Genomic DNA, 18,232 nt, shown 5'->3' with positions numbered 1-18,232 from the left:
TTATTATTTTGAATATAACTTTGAAAAAGAAAAGTAACGAAGAAATAAAATGTAAAAATTTCTCAAGATTTCAATCTTAAGAAATTTTATAATATTATAAATATAATTTTTAAATTTTTTTTTGTTTAAAAGATTATAGAAAAGAAATATAAGATTTCATTTTAAAAAGAAAAATATTGACAACTTTGAAATTTTATAAAAAAAATAATTTTGAAACAAAATTATTTTGTTATTATATTTTTATTTTTATTTTTTATAAAAAGCATTAAATGAACATAAAAATGGAACTGAATTACAAAAATTTCAAGAAAAATTGTGAGCAAAAGATATATTTGACAAACCAATATTATAATTTTTATATAATTTAGATAATGATAAAAATCTTCATATTAGTATTAGAAAATTATAGTAAATTTCTTTATCATTTTAGAGATGTTATTAAAATGTATTTCTATTTTAATTTTTTAATAATGATGTATGTAATTTGCTACTAGCCTATTTATAAAATTTAAATAAAAAAATCAATTCTGATGGAAACAATTGTAGAATATTATATTTTGAAGCCATAATGTAATAAGAAAACAAAAAAAATTATATATATATATAAATAATTTATATATATATAAATAAATTATATAATAATTTATTTTATAATTATTTTATTATTATTTATTATATATTATATGTTACTTTGATAAATTTAAATTTAATAATTCTTTTTTTAAAATTTCTAATTTATGATTTTTTGATGTTGATATTTTTATATATATTTTATATTATTTAATTATATAATAAAATATATAAAAAATACATATATTATATAAATATATAATATAACAATTATTTAATAAAATATTTGAAAACAAATATAAAAATATGAAATCATAATATAATAATTTTTATTATAACTACAAATATTTGAAAATTATAAATATTTCAAATATGTTAATTTACATACATCTTTTATAATTTTCAAATTGAAAGTTTAAATTAATTATTAATTATAATATAATATATATAATATAATTATAAATATTAATAAATTAATTTAAAATTTTTATTATTATTTAAATATGAATTAATATAAAATTATATCATTATTGTAAGTCATAAAAATATAATTTAATTTCAATTTTATTCTTTATAATTAGTAATTTACAAATATTACAATTTAATATTTTAGAAAATAGATTTAGAATTAGATTCATAAATAATAAAATCATCTAAAACTAAAAAAATAGATAAATTCAGAATTAAATATTTTTATAAATCAAATTATGGAAAATCATCAAAATATTATTTAATATTATTATACTATTATTAGTATATTAAAACTATATTAAATTATTATAAAAAACTAAAATAAAATATTGATAAATATTGATAAATCTTTATAAAAAAACAAATTAGTTCTAAGCAACATTATTATCTAAAGTATATTATACTTTATTTATTAATATATATATTTTATAACATATTACATTATAAGTATTTTATTTATTATATGTATTATATAATTACATTATTTTTATTTTATATTATATTATTTTTCATTATAATTTAAAAATATAAGTTATAAAAATATATATAATACTACTTCAATTATAATTAATAAAATCTAATTAATAAAATATCGATATAAAGATTGGTTATTTTTGTATAAAATAAATTTTTTTTTACTGTATTTAATAATTTTTATTTATAAAAATTTTTTATACTTGTTATTGCGTTATATTTATGTTAACAATGAATAATTTCATAAAAAAATTAATACGCGATAAAAAATAATTTATTTCAAAATTGAATTAGTTAATGAATATAGATTTCGATCATTTTTGTTCATGATTCATTCCGTAAATTCCGTAAATGTATATATAAATATATATGAAAAAAACATTAAATTATGTACCAAAATTTAAAATACTACGTTTACGATATGCAACTTTAAAAAAAAAATAAATCGTTCATGCTCAATATTCTTAATAATTTGCATATATTCACTTGATTATCAATATTTTAGTATTAATTATCTTTTAATAGATGAATTTTTTATATAATTTTGTATATATATATATATATATATATATATATATGTACATATTTTTCTTATTTATATATATATTATTTTTTTCGTTTTTCTTTTGTTTCTTATCAATACATAATTCTAGTTAATAATTTCTATAGAAAATGTGTCTTGCAATAGCAATGTATATATTGACAGCTACATTCGGAATACTTGTGAAAATAATTTTAGTAATGAGTATATTTTTCTTAAATGTTCTTGGGAATACTATTTATCTTGTATATGCACTCTTTCAAATATTGGTACGTACTCAAACTGAAACTGAATAGCTCAATTATCTGCTGACAATTGATCGTAATGAAGATATGATTTTTCCTTTTAAATCCAATTTGGAAAAAAATTGTTATTTCCTAAGTTCATACATATATATGAATAAAGTTTATATGTTTGCTTAATTTTTTTGAATTACTATTATTGTAATATAATTAACACGTATGCGTTAACATGGAAGCGTGTGTGCGTGTGTATAAAATTAATTAAAGATATTACTTTTTTTTAAGCTAAATTTAAATTCTGATTTACAAAACAAATTTATAATATAAATATAATGATAAATAAATTAAAATAAAATTAAGAATAATATAATTTAGAAATGGTGATTCTGAAAAATGTATGAAAGTTTTACATATAGTTCAAAGTTAAAGAATTCAAGATATATCACGCACATTGGTTTTTTGTCAGATTTCAAGAAAACATTTTAAGAATAAATCTTTGATACTTACAATTAAAATTAAAAAGTTCATAACTTAAATAAACAGAAGTTCCTTAAATAAAGATAATTTATTAAAAATATATACAGTTTCTATTCTAGTTTTGGAAACAACCAAATATAAACATTTGTATAATTTTTATAAAAAATAAAAAATAATCCGATTTGTTAAACACAAATTATTGGTTTATTAAAAAATGATTATAAATGATTTAAATTAATAAAACATTTTTTTTCGAATATAATTTTAAATAAAACACTATAAAAAGTCATTTATAATAATAAGAAAGAATTTAAAAAATTTTTTTACTTAATATTGCATTTTTGATTAACATATATTAAAACTTATTATTTTCCAAGAGGTAATACAATAATGATGATCATAATAAACTGATTATAGATAAATATAATTTATATTTAATCATTTATATTAGCGAAATATAACATTTACTTATATAATAAGATGTTTTACTACTACATTATATTAATGTCATTTACGTAATAATATTATGTAAACAATAATTTTTGAAAAAAAAATTCTATTATGATTTTTAATAAAAATAAAAAAAAATAAAATCAACATTATTGAGAATAAAAATATGAAAGATAAACAATAAAATAACATTAAAAAATAATAAGTATATTATTATATGTGCAATTTAATGATATTTAGTAATTACAGTTATTATTTTATTATATAAAAACGTATATGAGGATAAATAAAATAGATTACATTTTAATGCATGGACTTATTGAATTATAACGATAACCTTTTAACGATAATGATTGGTTGTTTATTTGTATCTAATAGAAAATTTGCAGAATAAAAAAGAAAAGTATAATATATCCAAAAGAAATATTAAATATTATATGTAGCAAAATACAAATTTCAGTTAATTGCAAAAGCGCTGCATTATCTTGTGAAATAAACAGTTAAAAAGATGAGAATTTCATTTATTCTTGCCATTTACAATTAATTAATATTATAAATATCAAAAAATATCTTTTATATTTTTTATATTATAATTATATTATTATTAGAATTAAATCATAAAACATGTACTATTGATATTTTATTGAATAAATAAATATTTTATTGAAAATTTAGTATTTTTTTAATGTAAGTAAAGACGAAAATAAAATAAAATTTAAAAAAGAGATATTTATAAATGAACTTGTATGATATTTTTTTTATTTTTAAAATTTTTAAAGTGAAATCAATATGAATTATGTTATATATATATATATATATATATATATATATATATATATATATATATATATATATATATATATATATATATATATATATATATGAATAAAATATATTCATATTTTATTATTCATATTCATATTTTGCTTAAATCTTATCTTGCATATTTGATTGTTTCATTATATTTCATTAAATAATACTGATGTATATCAATAAAAATCATACCATAAAAAAAAATTAGAATAGAAAATGGCAATATTTATTAATTAAATTGATTTTTTCTTTAAATGAAATCTTTAAATTAAATTTGTATTAAAATAAATACTCACTAAAATAAATTTAAAAATTTATTTTAGTTTTAATCATAACATTTATATAAAATCAATGATTTACAGTCAATTATGCAAAACAATTTTTCGTAAAATAGTAAAAATCATATGTAAAATATCCTATTCGATTTCTTGAATCGACCCAACTTTTTTAAGACTGTTAATAAGCAAACTTCGCAAAGCTGATGTTGATTCATTCAATTATTCAGTTGTGACCTATCTGTCGTTGAGAGAGGTTGTATGATTTTACTTCTTAATTTTATAATAGAATTCATTAAGTAATCGGTCATAACAAACAAGTTTCTTTTATTTGTCATCTATTTTTTATATATTTTAATTTTTTCATCATTGTATCTATTATATTAAAGTGTAACACTTGTTCAGTATTATTCAATAATAGGTAAGTGATTTTAAAATCTTTAAATGTCATATCATCATGACTTGTCATTTCACTTTCTCTTTTAGCAACTTTGTTTTGCATAATGCGTATGACTGACCTTAATACAGTTTTTTTTAAAATAAAACGATTTTTCATTATTATTTAGAAAAATTATAAATATTGTAATTTTAAAAAATATATTAATTGAAAATAATAAGTGTAATTTTTATCCAATTTGATTTTATATGTTTTAGGCAATTTAAAAATATGCCCTGTCCATTTTTAACTCATCTTTCTGCAAATTATATTCGAAATTATGGAACTTCTGTAATTATGAATTATCGTCAACTTTGTCCAGTAATGTCTCAGTTTTTTAGTACTCAGACAGATTTTGCAGATACTCAACAAATTGAAAATACCATAAATGGTCAATGTCCATTTCTTGCTAAAGAACAAAATGCTATAAAAATTGCTAGTACTGTAATTGAAGAAGATATTATCAATGTATCATCCATAGAATCAAAGGAAAAAGCAAGTTTTCCATATGAAGAATTTTTTCATGAACAGATCATGAAAAAGAAAAAAGATCACTCTTATAGAGTATTTAAAAAAGTCAATCGATTAGCAGAGAATTTTCCAACTGCAATAGAATATTCTTGGGGAGAAAAACCAATCACTGTTTGGTGTTCTAATGATTATTTAGGAATGTCACGACATCCCACAGTAATACATTCTGTTCGAAAAGCACTAGACAAATTTGGCACAGGAGCAGGAGGAACTAGAAATATATCTGGAAATTCCATGGGACATGAAATATTGGAAAAAAGACTTGCTTCTTTGCATCAAAAAGAAGCTGGTTTGTTATTTACCTCTTGTTTTGTTGCTAATGATTCTACTTTATATACTTTAGCAAAACTTCTACCACATTGTCATATTTTTTCTGATGCTGGAAATCATGCATCTATGATTCAAGGTATAAGAAATAGTGGAGTACCAAAACACATTTTTAGGCACAATGATGTACAACATCTTGAAGAACTTCTTTCCAAAGTAGATAAAAATATACCAAAAATTGTAGCATTTGAAACAGTACATTCTATGACAGGTGATATATGTCCTTTGGAAGACTTATGTGACATTGCACATAAATATAATGCTCTAACATTTGTTGATGAAGTCCATGCTGTTGGATTATATGGTTATTCAGGTGCTGGTATTGGAGAGAGAGATTGGGTGCTTCATAAAATGGATATTATATCTGGTACTCTTGGAAAAGCTTTTGGTAATGTTGGTGGCTATATTGTTGGATCTGCTAAATTAATAGATATAATACGAAGTTATGCAGCAGGTTTTATTTTCACAACTTCATTACCACCAACAGTATTATATGGTGCCTTGACAGCTATTGAAATTTTAGCTTCTGATGAAGGAAGATTATTAAGAGCCAATCATCAAAAAAATGTAGCTTATATGAAGTCTATTTTAACTACTGCAAATCTTCCATTAGAACAATCACCTTCTCACATTATACCAATAAAAGTATATTTTTTTTATACATTATTTAAATAATTTATTATTATATTATTTATATTATTTCTTATACATTAAATTTAAATACAATATTTTTTTTCAGATTGGTGATCCATTATTATGTAGTCAGTTAGCTGATTTATTAATAAAAGATAAAGGACATTATGTTCAAGCAATTAATTATCCAACTGTTCCTAAAGGAGAAGAAAAATTAAGGCTAGCTCCAACTCCAAAACATACTCAAACTATGATGGATCAATTTGTGAAAGATATATTACATGTTTTTCATCGATTGAATATACCAACAATTAAACATAAATCAGACAACATTCCATGTGTAATTCAGGTTCATTGACGAATATTAAATTTAAAAATTTAAAAAATCTGTATAATATGATCATAATTTATTTATGTATTTACAAATTTATATTATACAAATATCTATGCTATTGAATAATAATTCAATAGTGAAATGTTAAAAATTAATCAAAGTTAATTTGATTATAAAAAGCTTTAAATAAAGTATTATGAAATGATATATTAATATTTACTTATCCAATTTTTCAAGGATTTAAAATATTCGATTTTCAAATATAAAATTTTAAATTCGTGATCTTTAAAAAGTATTAATATTTAAGTGTATATCATTCCTTAATTATTTAATATTATTACGCGTCGCAAGTAACGAAAAATTTTTATCTATTACAATATTTATACAATAAAATATAATAACTTCCTGTTTGATATCTCGATTTTTTTTTTCAATTGATTATTAATCGTTATATAATATGATAAGGGACTTTTTATCTTCTTATGAAGAACATACTAAGCATGATATTATGATCAATAATTGCAACATTTCTTGTAGTTTAAAAAAAATCTTGTTTATAATAATTATTAATTAATTAAAACAATCACATATTTAATAAAATTCAATAAATTAAATATAATAATTTAATAAAAACAATAAGATTGTTGTTTCTTTTGAAACACACAGTAATTTAATTCAAAAATATTATTTTTATATGTAAATTATATTAATTTATATTAATTTATTATTATTTAATATTCAATATTTAATATTATTATATTAATATAATTTATATATTTTAACATGTACTAATACTTAATTTAAATATCTGAATTCTAGATAAAATCTTTGACAATAATATTGAAAATTAATTTTAACATCTAATTTTTAGTTTCGTATTTTTTTTTAAATATCAATTTTCAAAAATGATAACAATTGTTTGATTTCACTATATATTACTATTCACTATATATATATATATATATATATATATATAGATCTTATTCTTCGTTATATAAGTCTTTATTAAAGATACTGTCAACAAGAATATTTAAAGATTTTAAATACATAAAGATATTGTTTATATATAAAGAACATAAAATTTTCTGTCATAAATCTTTACATATATTAATACAATATAATATATAATTCTTATTAAATGAAATATATTATTCTCACTTTATAATAATGATAAAACTATTGATCATTTTTGTTATTTCGAATAATTCATTTTATAATTAGGAATTGAAAAGTGATTTATACTTTTATATCACTTTATTATAATCTAATCTTATAATCTAAAATTATTTTATTTATGTTACAAATAATGTAAAATTTTATTAGCAGTTAAGTCTATGTTATATTTTGTCTATGGTTAAACTATAATATCTTACTAGAAAGTTAAATGATTTCGTTTCCGAGCTGGCCGAAAATACTGTGATCTTTTTCCGGTTTATCGTTATATTGTACGAACGACAAAATGAAGGCAAAAGGCGAAGTAAGGAAATATTTCAAATTATATTTAAAAAGTATATTTTAAGAATAGCAAATTCATCAATTAAAAAAATATTCTATAATTACTATACTTTATATATTATAATATTTAATATTTGTAAAAGTTAATTTAAAATTTCACATTAATAATGACTTAACCTAACATGACATTGTTGCTAACACATGTTCACATGATATATAGTTTTGTCAATTTTTATACTTGTAAATATAAAATATAATAATTTATAATAAAATTTATTTTCATCTTTATGAATAATATGAGTTAAGAAAGAAAAATTTTAATAATTTTAATATGTTAAATTTTATTATATACATTTATTTTAAATTTAATATATTTAACGAAACTTAAAACAAAAATAAAATGTTGAGAAAATAAAAATAAATGTAGAAATATTAAAAAAATTATTTTAAATTAAAAACTAATCAAATCTTTTTTATAGTTGAAGGAATTTGAAGTAATCGGTCGTAAATTACCGACCGAAAAAGAAAAAACTACACCATTATATAAAATGAGAATATTTGCACCTGATGCCATTGTCGCAAAATCTAGATTTTGGTATTTTTTGCGGCAACTTAAAAAATTTAAAAAATCTACAGGAGAAATTGTTTCATTGAAACAGGTAATTGTTATATAAAATCTTAATTTATTAAGAAAAATTCATTAAATATTAAAGTATAAATTTCTATGAAATATATATTATCTTTTAGATACCAGAAAAATCTCCAGTTAAAATCAAGAATTTTGGAATTTGGTTAAGATATGACTCTAGATCTGGAACTCATAATATGTATAGAGAATATAGAGATCTTTCTGTAAGTGGTGCTGTAACACAATGTTATAGAGATATGGGAGCTCGTCATCGTGCTCGTGCTCATTCCATTCAAATTATTAAAGTTGAAGTTGTGAAAGCTGCAAATTGTAGAAGACCACAAGTGAAGCAATTCCATGATTCAAAAATCAGATTCCCATTACCAAAACGTATTCATCATAGGAATCGTATGCCACTTTTCAGTGTTAGAAAACCACGTACCTATTTCCTTTAAATATTTTTCAGATTTAAATGATTTACATATTGACATCAAATATATTATTCTAAATGAAATAAAAAAACATTTATTGTATTATGCAATTTTTATTTACCCAATTTTTTATTCTACCTTATATTTTTATATAACTTATATATTTATATTTTTATATATAAATTATTAAATTACAAGATTTCAATAATTATAATTATAAATAATTATATTTAGCTATATAAGCTTATGTATAATATAACATTATTAAATATAAACTATATATATGTACATAAGCTATTTTGTAAATTTTTATTTCAATTAATAATAAGTTAAATAATAATATCAAAATTTTATAAAATTCTAAACGATTACGCATGTAATTTATTGATTCATTTATGAGTCACTTTTTAAGTGACTTGTGAATTTTAATTTTTTATTTTGTTTTGATTAAAAAAATAGAGATAAATGCATATAATAATAAAACATCACAAAAAATTATTATATGTATTTTAAGAACTGTAAAGAAGGTTAGATAGTTAATATTTGAAAAACATTATAAAATTTTATTAAAAATTTCTATTTACACTATTAAATCTAAAATATTTTAAACATCGAAACTACAAATAATAAATAGAAAATATTTCATTTAAAAAATAATATTAATAATTTGTGTATTATTTATCAAAACAATTATTTGTAAATAAAAATGGGTCAGTTTCTTGACAGTAATAGACACATGACTACTCGCGTAATGTTTGATGAAAAAAGCGAAAACGGATTAATTGTTGGTGGCAAATACTTACCAGAAGAATTATTAGCAGAAATTTTTTGCTATGTAGATTATAACTCTTTATTAAACTGTCAATTGGTGTGTAAACTTTGGAAAAATTTAATTCAAACTTATGTTTGGCGTAAAAAAGCTGAAATTATTTTTGGTCGATCACTCCTTTTTGATAAGGAGGTTCCTTGGCATACATATTATCTTATGTGTAAAAAGAAACCTTTTGAAAGGAATTTGATAAAAAATCATTCTGGAGAATACGGAACGCAAAAATGGAAAATTCTTGATGAAGGTGGTGATCGTTGGAAAGTAGAAAATCCTCCAATAGGAGTTTCACCTTTACCAAATAATGAAGCTATTTTTAAAGGAAATCAATTCTGTTTTGTTACTTCTTATAGAAGATGCACTAAAGCACAAGTAATTGATCTAGAAATTGAAGGATTGACATCATATGTCTTAGACAATTTACAACCTTTAATAGTGGTATTACAAAATCTATATTTTCTTATAAAATTTTTTAAAAAAATATTTTGATTATTATATAATTATATTATTATATTATTATATTACTATATTATTATATTATTATATTATAATATTATATCTATATTTATAATATTATATCTATATATATATAGGTAAGTGAATGGTATAGTTGTCGTTGGGATTGTCCAGCTATCTATGAATGTAAAATCAAATTATTAGGAGAAGATAATAAAATCATTGATTCCTTTGAATTCCATGATAGTATTGAAGAAGAAAAACAAAATGAATGGCATCAGGTATGTTACATATATATATAGATAAAATATTTCTAAATAATCAAATTTTTAAGAATAATAAAATTATGTTACAATTTAATTATATTTTATTTTAGATATTACATGAATTTAAGAACTATGGACCTGGACTTAGAAGAATTTGTTTTTGTCATGGCGGTACTGATAAATTATTTTGGGCAGGACATTATGGCAGCAAAATGGCAGGTGCCTGTGTATATGTAAAAATTCCCATAGTTCAATTTCGCAACAGTAAAGAAATTAATATGTTATCCAAAAATTATAATACAAAACGTATTTCTAAAAAAAAATAAGCTATATTTTTATTAAAAATATGAATAATATTCATACAAGTAAAAAATATTTTGAATATATTATTTAAAGTACAATATATAATATTCATATATTTTAATATTGAGAGTATTTATTAAATTATTATATAAAAATTACAATTTAAAAATTTGTTTCTTTTTCAAATATTTTATATTAACAATATCTTTAATTTAACATAATTTTTTACATAGTAAATATTTGACTTTTAAAAACTATATGATCAAAAAAATTAAAATTTATATTAATGTGTGTAATGAATGTAATTTAAATGCTATTTCAATTAAATTTTGTGGTGCAGAATCTTGATAACATACATATAACTCCTTTGGATGGGGAGTTGTAAATAATCGACCAACAACCCAATAAGTTAAATTTTCCCATTCAAATAACACGCCATGTTCTTTAACAGCAATTAAACTCTTATTAATCACAGTTTTATCAGCATCTGAATTTATCATTGCTTTAAATCTTACTGTATTATGTAATAATCTGTGGATAATATGAACACATTTATTAAAATTAATAAGAAAATTAGGATTTTTTCCTAAATGTTCTAGTGGTTTTGAAGATACAAGAATTCCTTCAACCATGTCTAAATGTACATAATGATATAAATAATTTTTATCACCCACTGTCAAAATTTTCGGTACTAAATATTCAGCTTGACTTAATAAATTTTCTCTTATATTAGATATATCCAAATTTAACATTTGACAGTTATTCTATAATAATAAAGTAAACTTTGTGAAAATTATATAAAAAAATAAAATATGAAATAACATAAATAATTTAATATATTCACTGTATTAATTACCTTATATACATCAATATCGGAATCGCTATCATCCGAATATCTTGATTTACTAACGATTTTTTCTCTTGTTGCTCGTCTTCCTAATATAGGCATTGCTTCATCACTTATTTCACTAACTCCACCAGTTCCTTGACTTAATGAATCTTCTGATGTATGCAAAGAATATACTAAAATAAGAAAGTTGTTTTTTTAAATCATATCATATTTAACATAAAATAACAAAATAAATAGTTTCACTTACCTGATCCTAAAACTACAGGAAATTCTTCTATATTACGTTTTTTTAAAATTGAAGGTATTTCTTGAGATCTCTTATTACTACTTGTAGCATGAGATGGTTTAATAGATACACTTTGTACATCTGTTGATTTTATGAAACCTAGGAGATTTTCTGTAATACTAGATGATTTTATAGGTACATCTTCATAAGTTATTATTTCTGGTCTTGTATTAGATGCAATCCATTTAGCTGCTAATGTTGTTACTCCTATTTTTTGTATATGTTTTAATGTTTCTTGAGCTTCTTCTACATAAAATATATCTGGACCAATAATTTCACTACATCTATATTCAATAATATATACAAACAAGTTAAAAAAAAAAAAAAATATATATATATATATATAATTATAGTAAAATCAATAATAAAATATTAAAATAATAAAATAAAAAAATCAAATAATAAAATCAAATTCATCAAAAACATAATAAAAATTATAAAAACTAACTTTGCAGTACATCCACCAGATTCTAAAAGAACTGCTAATAAATCATGTCCATATCCAACAATAAGTAAATACCATTTTCCATTAGGAATAAGTGGTTGGTTATTTTTATTATTTTCTATATTTTTATGATTATACGAAGAAGGATATACTCTTTTCCAAATAACAAGACTCTTTACGGGTTCATTATTTATCAAATTTAAAATACAGTTTTGTCTAAGATAAGATTCTATCTCAATCAAATCATTATGAATTAAATGAGATCCAAGAAGATAATGTTTGTGATAAACACAACTACCTAAAATTGTATATAATCTTTGACAGTCCATAGGATCTTCATTCTAAAAAAAAAATATTGTAATTACATCATTTTCTTCCATTATTTTTTATTATACAAAACATACCCAATCTCTATAATCCATAGCTTCCATTTCACTTAAAGCAGCATCAATTTGAATTTGTGCATCTCTTGATAATTCTATAAAATTTGCAACTGAAAAAGTGCTTCTAAATTTATAACTTTCTATATTTTCAATATTATTATGAATTTCCATACAAGAATTAGTTAATTCTAAATTTTTTGCATAACTTTTTATATCTAATAATCGTTGAATAATTAAAATAAAAAAATGGTCTAAAGAAGATTGATTTTCCTTAGATGTAAAACATTTTGTCAATGACTGATATCCAAATTCTAAAGTTTTTACTATATCATTTGATAAATTAATAGCTTCTTCAAGACTGCAACTGAGAATTTAAAATATATACATATTAATATTTATTTATTATTATAATATTATATAAATATTATTCAATTAATTTACCATTTTTTTGGAAATGCCAATAAAAGTAGCTCATCATTTCGAGGTGTATATACAACATGAATTTCTTCTTCTGCTACCTGCATTGTAGTACTATAAAAGTTGTACTATAAAATGTGATTGCATACATGTTATAAAAATTATGTATTTATAAAAAGTATTATAAAATTTTAATTATACCTAGTAGGTCGTAGACCACCAATTTCTGGTAATAAATGATTGAGAGTTATAAAAGCTCCTCTTGCTGTACATAATATAGAATGCATATTTTTATTTTCTGATCGAGGAAATGTATATAATACACCTTGTAATTCTGGTCCTACTTCTGATAGTTCAGTGGTTTGTAGATATAATACGCCAAGTGGGTAATTTATTATTGATTGCATTAAATCTTTACTTTCCTCTTTATTCATTAATCTTTGTACTAATACAGATTGCTAATGATAAAAATATATATTATTATTAATTTCAAATTTTATTTAAATTATATTTATATTATGTATATAATTAAATATATATATATATATAATTATAATTACTTTAGGACAATTTAATCCAGATAATGTTGCTGTAACATCAATACCTGCAATTCTTTGTAATTCTAATGTTACCTGAATAAAGAATAAAAATTGGTTATATAATAAAATATTTTATAATTTTCATAAAATATAAATTAAATTTAATATTTTCTAAATTTTAATTCTTACATTTGTTGAAACTGTTATTTCAGATAATATATTATCTAAATTTTGATATGTAACATTATTTGAATTTATACTTCGTAGCCAATCTCCAATTTTAATATTTTTATTCTTTATTGCTTCTCCATCTGGTATAAATCCAGCAACCATAATACGTGTTTTATCAGAAAAAACACTTGGAATAATTCCAAAATATGCTTCACATAATGTAGCTCTCCTTCCTAATTTATGTCGTCTATCAGGATCAACCCATAATATAACTTCTCGCGTTTCACCTGCCTAGATATACATATTTTTATATAAAATATATTATTATTATTATTATTTTAAAAATATTTAAATTATAATTGAAATTATTTACTTGAAAATCTCTAAATGTAACTTCCTTAATTGTAGTTCCATCTTTTCCTGAATTTCCAATATTATTTACTGTGACATTAAAATTATTTTTTTTATTCCTTGTACTTAGACGTTTACTTTCTTTTCGTTTTATAAATCGCATGAGTTTTCCAGCTCTTGTACTACGACGTCGCATCAACTCTGGTTGAGAGTCAACTTTCGTTACAGTGAATGAAAATTGTTCATCATTTACATTATCTATTGCAGATTCTATATAAATCAATTCCCCATTAGAATTAATTTCCGATTCCCATTCTGCTGTAGAACTATAATAATTTATATAAATTTGATAATTATATAATAATAATATATATTTTAATAACACAAAGAATTAAAATATTAATTTCCTATAATTAATAATTACTATAGATATTGATAATAATTACCTATCTGTATCTGAATAATATGATCCAGTACTTGATGCACTATCACTTGCCCACCAGTCATGCTCATTATCATCTTTTACATTTTCTGAAGAAAAAATGTGATCATATTTACTTTGCGATTTTATTATTATATTTTTAGAATTTCCTTCATCCATTTTTTTTTAATTCAATTATAAAGACTTATGTACTAATTTTTTCTATGATATAATTTTTATTATTATATATACTTTTCTTTTAAAACAAAAATTATTATAAAATACTTATCTTATTATTAAATTTTAAATTGCTGATATATTTTAACACGAACTGTTGTTTACTCAAATCATTTCAAGCAAAGGTTAGGTTAAGAAATTCTCTAAAAATTTTAATGTCATTATATGAAAGGTGGGGAGGTTTGATATATTTTTCTCATTTATCTAAAATGTTGCATACAATGCGAAAGTAAATTAAATACAAAAAAAAAAAATAATTTTAATTATATATTTATTTCTTTTTGTTTTTATTATAATATATAGAAAAAAATGTCCAAATGTCAATTATGTTGATTTATATTATTTATGCATATAATTATTTTATAAAAATGAGATATCTATAACTAAAAATGGCTCGATACTTCCACGTACCAAGTATTTCAAATTTATTTTAAATACATTGATAAACAAATAATGATACTGGAAATTGTATTATAAGTTTCCATGTCTAGTAAAATACAAATCATTAGTCATATTTATTATTCGATTAAAAAATAAATATAAATTAATATAAGAACATTATCGAATTGATTGTTTAAGTCTAGAAGCAACAGTTTTTATTTCATTTGTATCTTTCTTTTTATATGGATCAGGTTGAAAACATTTCCATAATCTTAAAGTTTCATCAGCTCCTGCACTAAGAATGGTAGTACCATCTGGAGACATTGCTAAATGTAAAACACGACTAGAATGGCCTGTAAGTTCTGCAACTTTCGTCATTGCAGGATATTTCCAAATTATTAATTGATTTTGTGCATATCCATGGCCTGATACAATTTCTTTATATGTTGTAGACCAAAGCAAAGAACATACCTGTGATTTGGTATCTACCATATTTAAACATATACCTATTGTATAAATATTAAATAATAAAAAAAATTTTTTCATGAAATTAATATTTTTATTATTATATATATTATATATATAACATATATGTATATACAATTTTGTTTTGATTATTTTCTTTACCTGTGTTACAATTCCAAAATCGAATTGTTCTATCAGCAGTACCTCCCCCACTAGCAAGAATACTACTTTGCCATGGACACCATGCAAGAGCTTTTACAGCAGCCTGATGTTGATTTAGTGAATAAATTGGTTGTGTATTTGTATGACTTTGTACAGACACTGATGGCCATATTTGAAGCATATTATCATTACCACCACTTGCTAAATACTTTCCATCAGGTGACCATTTTAAACCACATACTTCTTGAACATGTGCATTAATTGTTGATATTAAATGGTCTCTCTGTCTAACATCATGGTGCACTATTTGTCCTGCTCTGTATAAAATATATGTATTAACATTTTTATTTTAATATATATTATAAAAATTTTTACCTGCAACCACTTGTTAAAATATGTGAATTCCAAGAAAGAGAACCGACTCTAGCTGCATGTCCATTCATTACACGTATTCTTTTTGTTTGACTACAATCCCATAGTTCTGTATTTCCTATTGTAGTGCCTACAGCTAAATATGGACCTTCTTGAATCCATGCAACAGAGCAAACATAATCATTACCATTTAATTCAAGTAACTGTTCTATAGTTCCTGTTGCAGCATTCCATAAATATACATTAGCACCTAATGCTACAGCTAAAATATTACTTTCTGACCAATCAATCAAATTCAAATCTGAAATAAATTTATAAATTTTTATGATTGTTTAATAACAATAACAATAAATATTGAGCACAAAGATTTTTACAATAATCATCAACAATTTCTGGAGCATCCAATATTCTATCTGGATTTTGTGGTATATATCTTGTAGAAGTTTTTATACTTGCTGGTGTTTTACTTTGACTATACACAACACGCAATGGATTTTGATAACCTTCTGGAGGAGCTGGTGCTTTATTTTGATAAGATAAAACTCTCATTTGATTAATATCACCACCATGCAAATTTTCTCCCATAAGTCTTTGCATTTCTCTTTTGGAAGGACTTGCATTGTCTAATTTTTCTTCATCTTTTTCTGCATTTGTTTGTTGTTGAATCTGAAAAAATTAAAAAAAATATATTTAATGAATTTTATTATTATATTAAAATGATACAGTTTATATTAAAAAATTATACATGTACCTTATAATAACCAAGATCAAAATTAGTAGTTGATCTTGATGGAATAAATCTATCACCACCACTAGGTGTTTTAGCTGGTGTAGAAGTATGACCTAATTAGATAGTATTTAAAATCTACGTAGAGCTTTTTTATATATATCACTATATATTAGTCATATGTAGAAACTCTATCACTATGTATTAATTATTATATTATATTATAAAAATATTATATTATATTATAAAAATAATTCATACTTGGAGATTTTTTAGAAGTTTTAGAAGGTGTCTTTTTCGTTCGAGTATCATTCTTTTTTGTTGGTGTTTTTCCTGTAGTACTATTTGCAAATGATCCATTTGAAATTTTTCGCGATGAATTAATGTTGACACTGTATAAATACATATAATATAGAGATATATATTTTATTTTATTTTTAATATTTTATTTTTAAAATAGTAATACCTGGAATTTGATGTTTCTAAACATTTTTTTTGCCAGCGTGGAAGAGGTCCCTTAATAGTTTCATCCATGCGAGTTAAATTATTTATTTCTTTCATATATTTTAAATGAGACATAATGATGTTAATTCAAAATTTAAATATTCACTTAATTAAAAAATATGAAATAAAGAATAAATAAAATCTAAAATATAAATTAACTCGCACACTTATAAAACATTACTGTATATTACAATTAATTAAATTATTTTATTTCCAATTTAAACTTTATTATTGTAGAAAGAGCATCAATATACGTAGATTAAGAATTACAATGACACATTAAAAAACATTAAATTCTTTAGTCACACAATTCTTAAAGCGAATAAAATACTGAACATTTAAAAAGTTCGTTAAAATTTAAAAGTCTTTGTATAATAATTTTCCAATAGAGGTCGCAATAGAAGTAAAGGAGTATTTTCAAAAATAATGCATATTAATGAAATATTAAAAAATTTATTAAACAGAAAATAATATTTTAAATAAATTTATAATTATTATTATTTCTATTATATGTATATAATATATATTTAATTGATTAATTTTACTTAATTCCATAATATCTTTTAATATCTTCTATCATTT

General features: G+C 20.9%; 5 protein-coding genes and 1 long non-coding RNA gene across 9 annotated transcripts; 4 read left to right on the top strand and 2 right to left on the bottom strand.

Moving 5' to 3' along the window:
- The first annotated feature begins 4,468 nt into the window (after nucleotides 1-4,468).
- Alas (5-aminolevulinate synthase) lies at nucleotides 4,469-6,781 on the top strand. The gene is made up of 3 exons (XM_003694924.4): nucleotides 4,469-4,734; nucleotides 4,968-6,252; nucleotides 6,347-6,781. The coding sequence occupies exons 2-3, from the start codon at nucleotides 4,981-4,983 to the stop codon at nucleotides 6,596-6,598; spliced, it is 1,524 nt and encodes a 507-aa protein (XP_003694972.1). The 5' UTR covers nucleotides 4,469-4,734; nucleotides 4,968-4,980; the 3' UTR covers nucleotides 6,599-6,781.
- Nucleotides 6,782-7,535: 754 nt separating this feature from the next.
- On the top strand, nucleotides 7,536-9,190 carry RpL18A (ribosomal protein L18A). Its single transcript, XM_031919476.2, has 3 exons — nucleotides 7,536-8,051; nucleotides 8,509-8,688; nucleotides 8,777-9,190. The coding sequence occupies exons 1-3, from the start codon at nucleotides 8,034-8,036 to the stop codon at nucleotides 9,110-9,112; spliced, it is 534 nt and encodes a 177-aa protein (XP_031775336.2). The 5' UTR covers nucleotides 7,536-8,033; the 3' UTR covers nucleotides 9,113-9,190.
- Nucleotides 9,188-11,281, top strand: LOC100872911 (F-box only protein 6). The gene is made up of 3 exons (XM_003697881.4): nucleotides 9,188-10,352; nucleotides 10,508-10,651; nucleotides 10,747-11,281. The coding sequence occupies exons 1-3, from the start codon at nucleotides 9,795-9,797 to the stop codon at nucleotides 10,960-10,962; spliced, it is 918 nt and encodes a 305-aa protein (XP_003697929.1). The 5' UTR covers nucleotides 9,188-9,794; the 3' UTR covers nucleotides 10,963-11,281.
- On the bottom strand, nucleotides 10,720-15,193 carry in (inturned planar cell polarity protein). Of its 3 annotated transcripts, none has more exons than XM_003697874.4 (11): nucleotides 14,828-15,193; nucleotides 14,404-14,707; nucleotides 14,049-14,321; nucleotides 13,881-13,952; nucleotides 13,522-13,778; nucleotides 13,345-13,434; nucleotides 12,925-13,267; nucleotides 12,524-12,861; nucleotides 12,037-12,359; nucleotides 11,796-11,962; nucleotides 10,720-11,703 (listed from the first exon to the last, which is right to left on the bottom strand). In XM_003697874.4, exons 1-11 carry the CDS (start codon nucleotides 14,980-14,982, stop codon nucleotides 11,218-11,220), a joined length of 2,808 nt encoding a protein of 935 aa, XP_003697922.2. In that variant the 5' UTR covers nucleotides 14,983-15,193; the 3' UTR covers nucleotides 10,720-11,217. The 3 variants fall into 3 exon arrangements, with proteins under 3 accessions (XP_003697922.2, XP_086772973.1, XP_086772974.1); XM_086916847.1 differs by having other exon boundaries at nucleotides 14,404-14,651; nucleotides 14,828-14,965; XM_086916848.1 differs by having other exon boundaries at nucleotides 11,053-11,470.
- Nucleotides 15,086-15,970, top strand: LOC147656116 (uncharacterized). The gene is made up of 3 exons (XR_015295027.1): nucleotides 15,086-15,211; nucleotides 15,672-15,775; nucleotides 15,873-15,970. It is a non-coding gene; the product is annotated as an uncharacterized LOC147656116 (long non-coding RNA).
- Nucleotides 15,294-18,058, bottom strand: fzy (cell division cycle 20 protein fzy). 2 transcript variants are annotated; one of them, XM_003697876.3, is made up of 7 exons: nucleotides 17,613-18,058; nucleotides 17,408-17,538; nucleotides 17,171-17,262; nucleotides 16,794-17,085; nucleotides 16,423-16,720; nucleotides 16,048-16,364; nucleotides 15,294-15,926 (listed from the first exon to the last, which is right to left on the bottom strand). In XM_003697876.3, exons 1-7 carry the CDS (start codon nucleotides 17,723-17,725, stop codon nucleotides 15,598-15,600), a joined length of 1,572 nt encoding a protein of 523 aa, XP_003697924.1. In that variant the 5' UTR covers nucleotides 17,726-18,058; the 3' UTR covers nucleotides 15,294-15,597. The 2 variants fall into 2 exon arrangements, with proteins under 2 accessions (XP_003697924.1, XP_012348233.1); XM_012492779.3 differs by having other exon boundaries at nucleotides 17,171-17,244; nucleotides 17,613-18,037.
- Between the last annotated feature and the right edge of the window lie 174 nt (nucleotides 18,059-18,232).

This window comes from Apis florea, unplaced genomic scaffold (assembly GCF_048593485.1).
Source record: "Apis florea isolate Af1SG1 unplaced genomic scaffold, ASM4859348v1 contig_3803_pilon, whole genome shotgun sequence".
NCBI classification, from domain to species: Eukaryota; Metazoa; Arthropoda; class Insecta; order Hymenoptera; family Apidae; genus Apis; species Apis florea.
The sequence above is the reverse complement of the archived record's forward strand: the minus strand, read 5'-3'. Positions and strand labels throughout refer to the sequence as shown.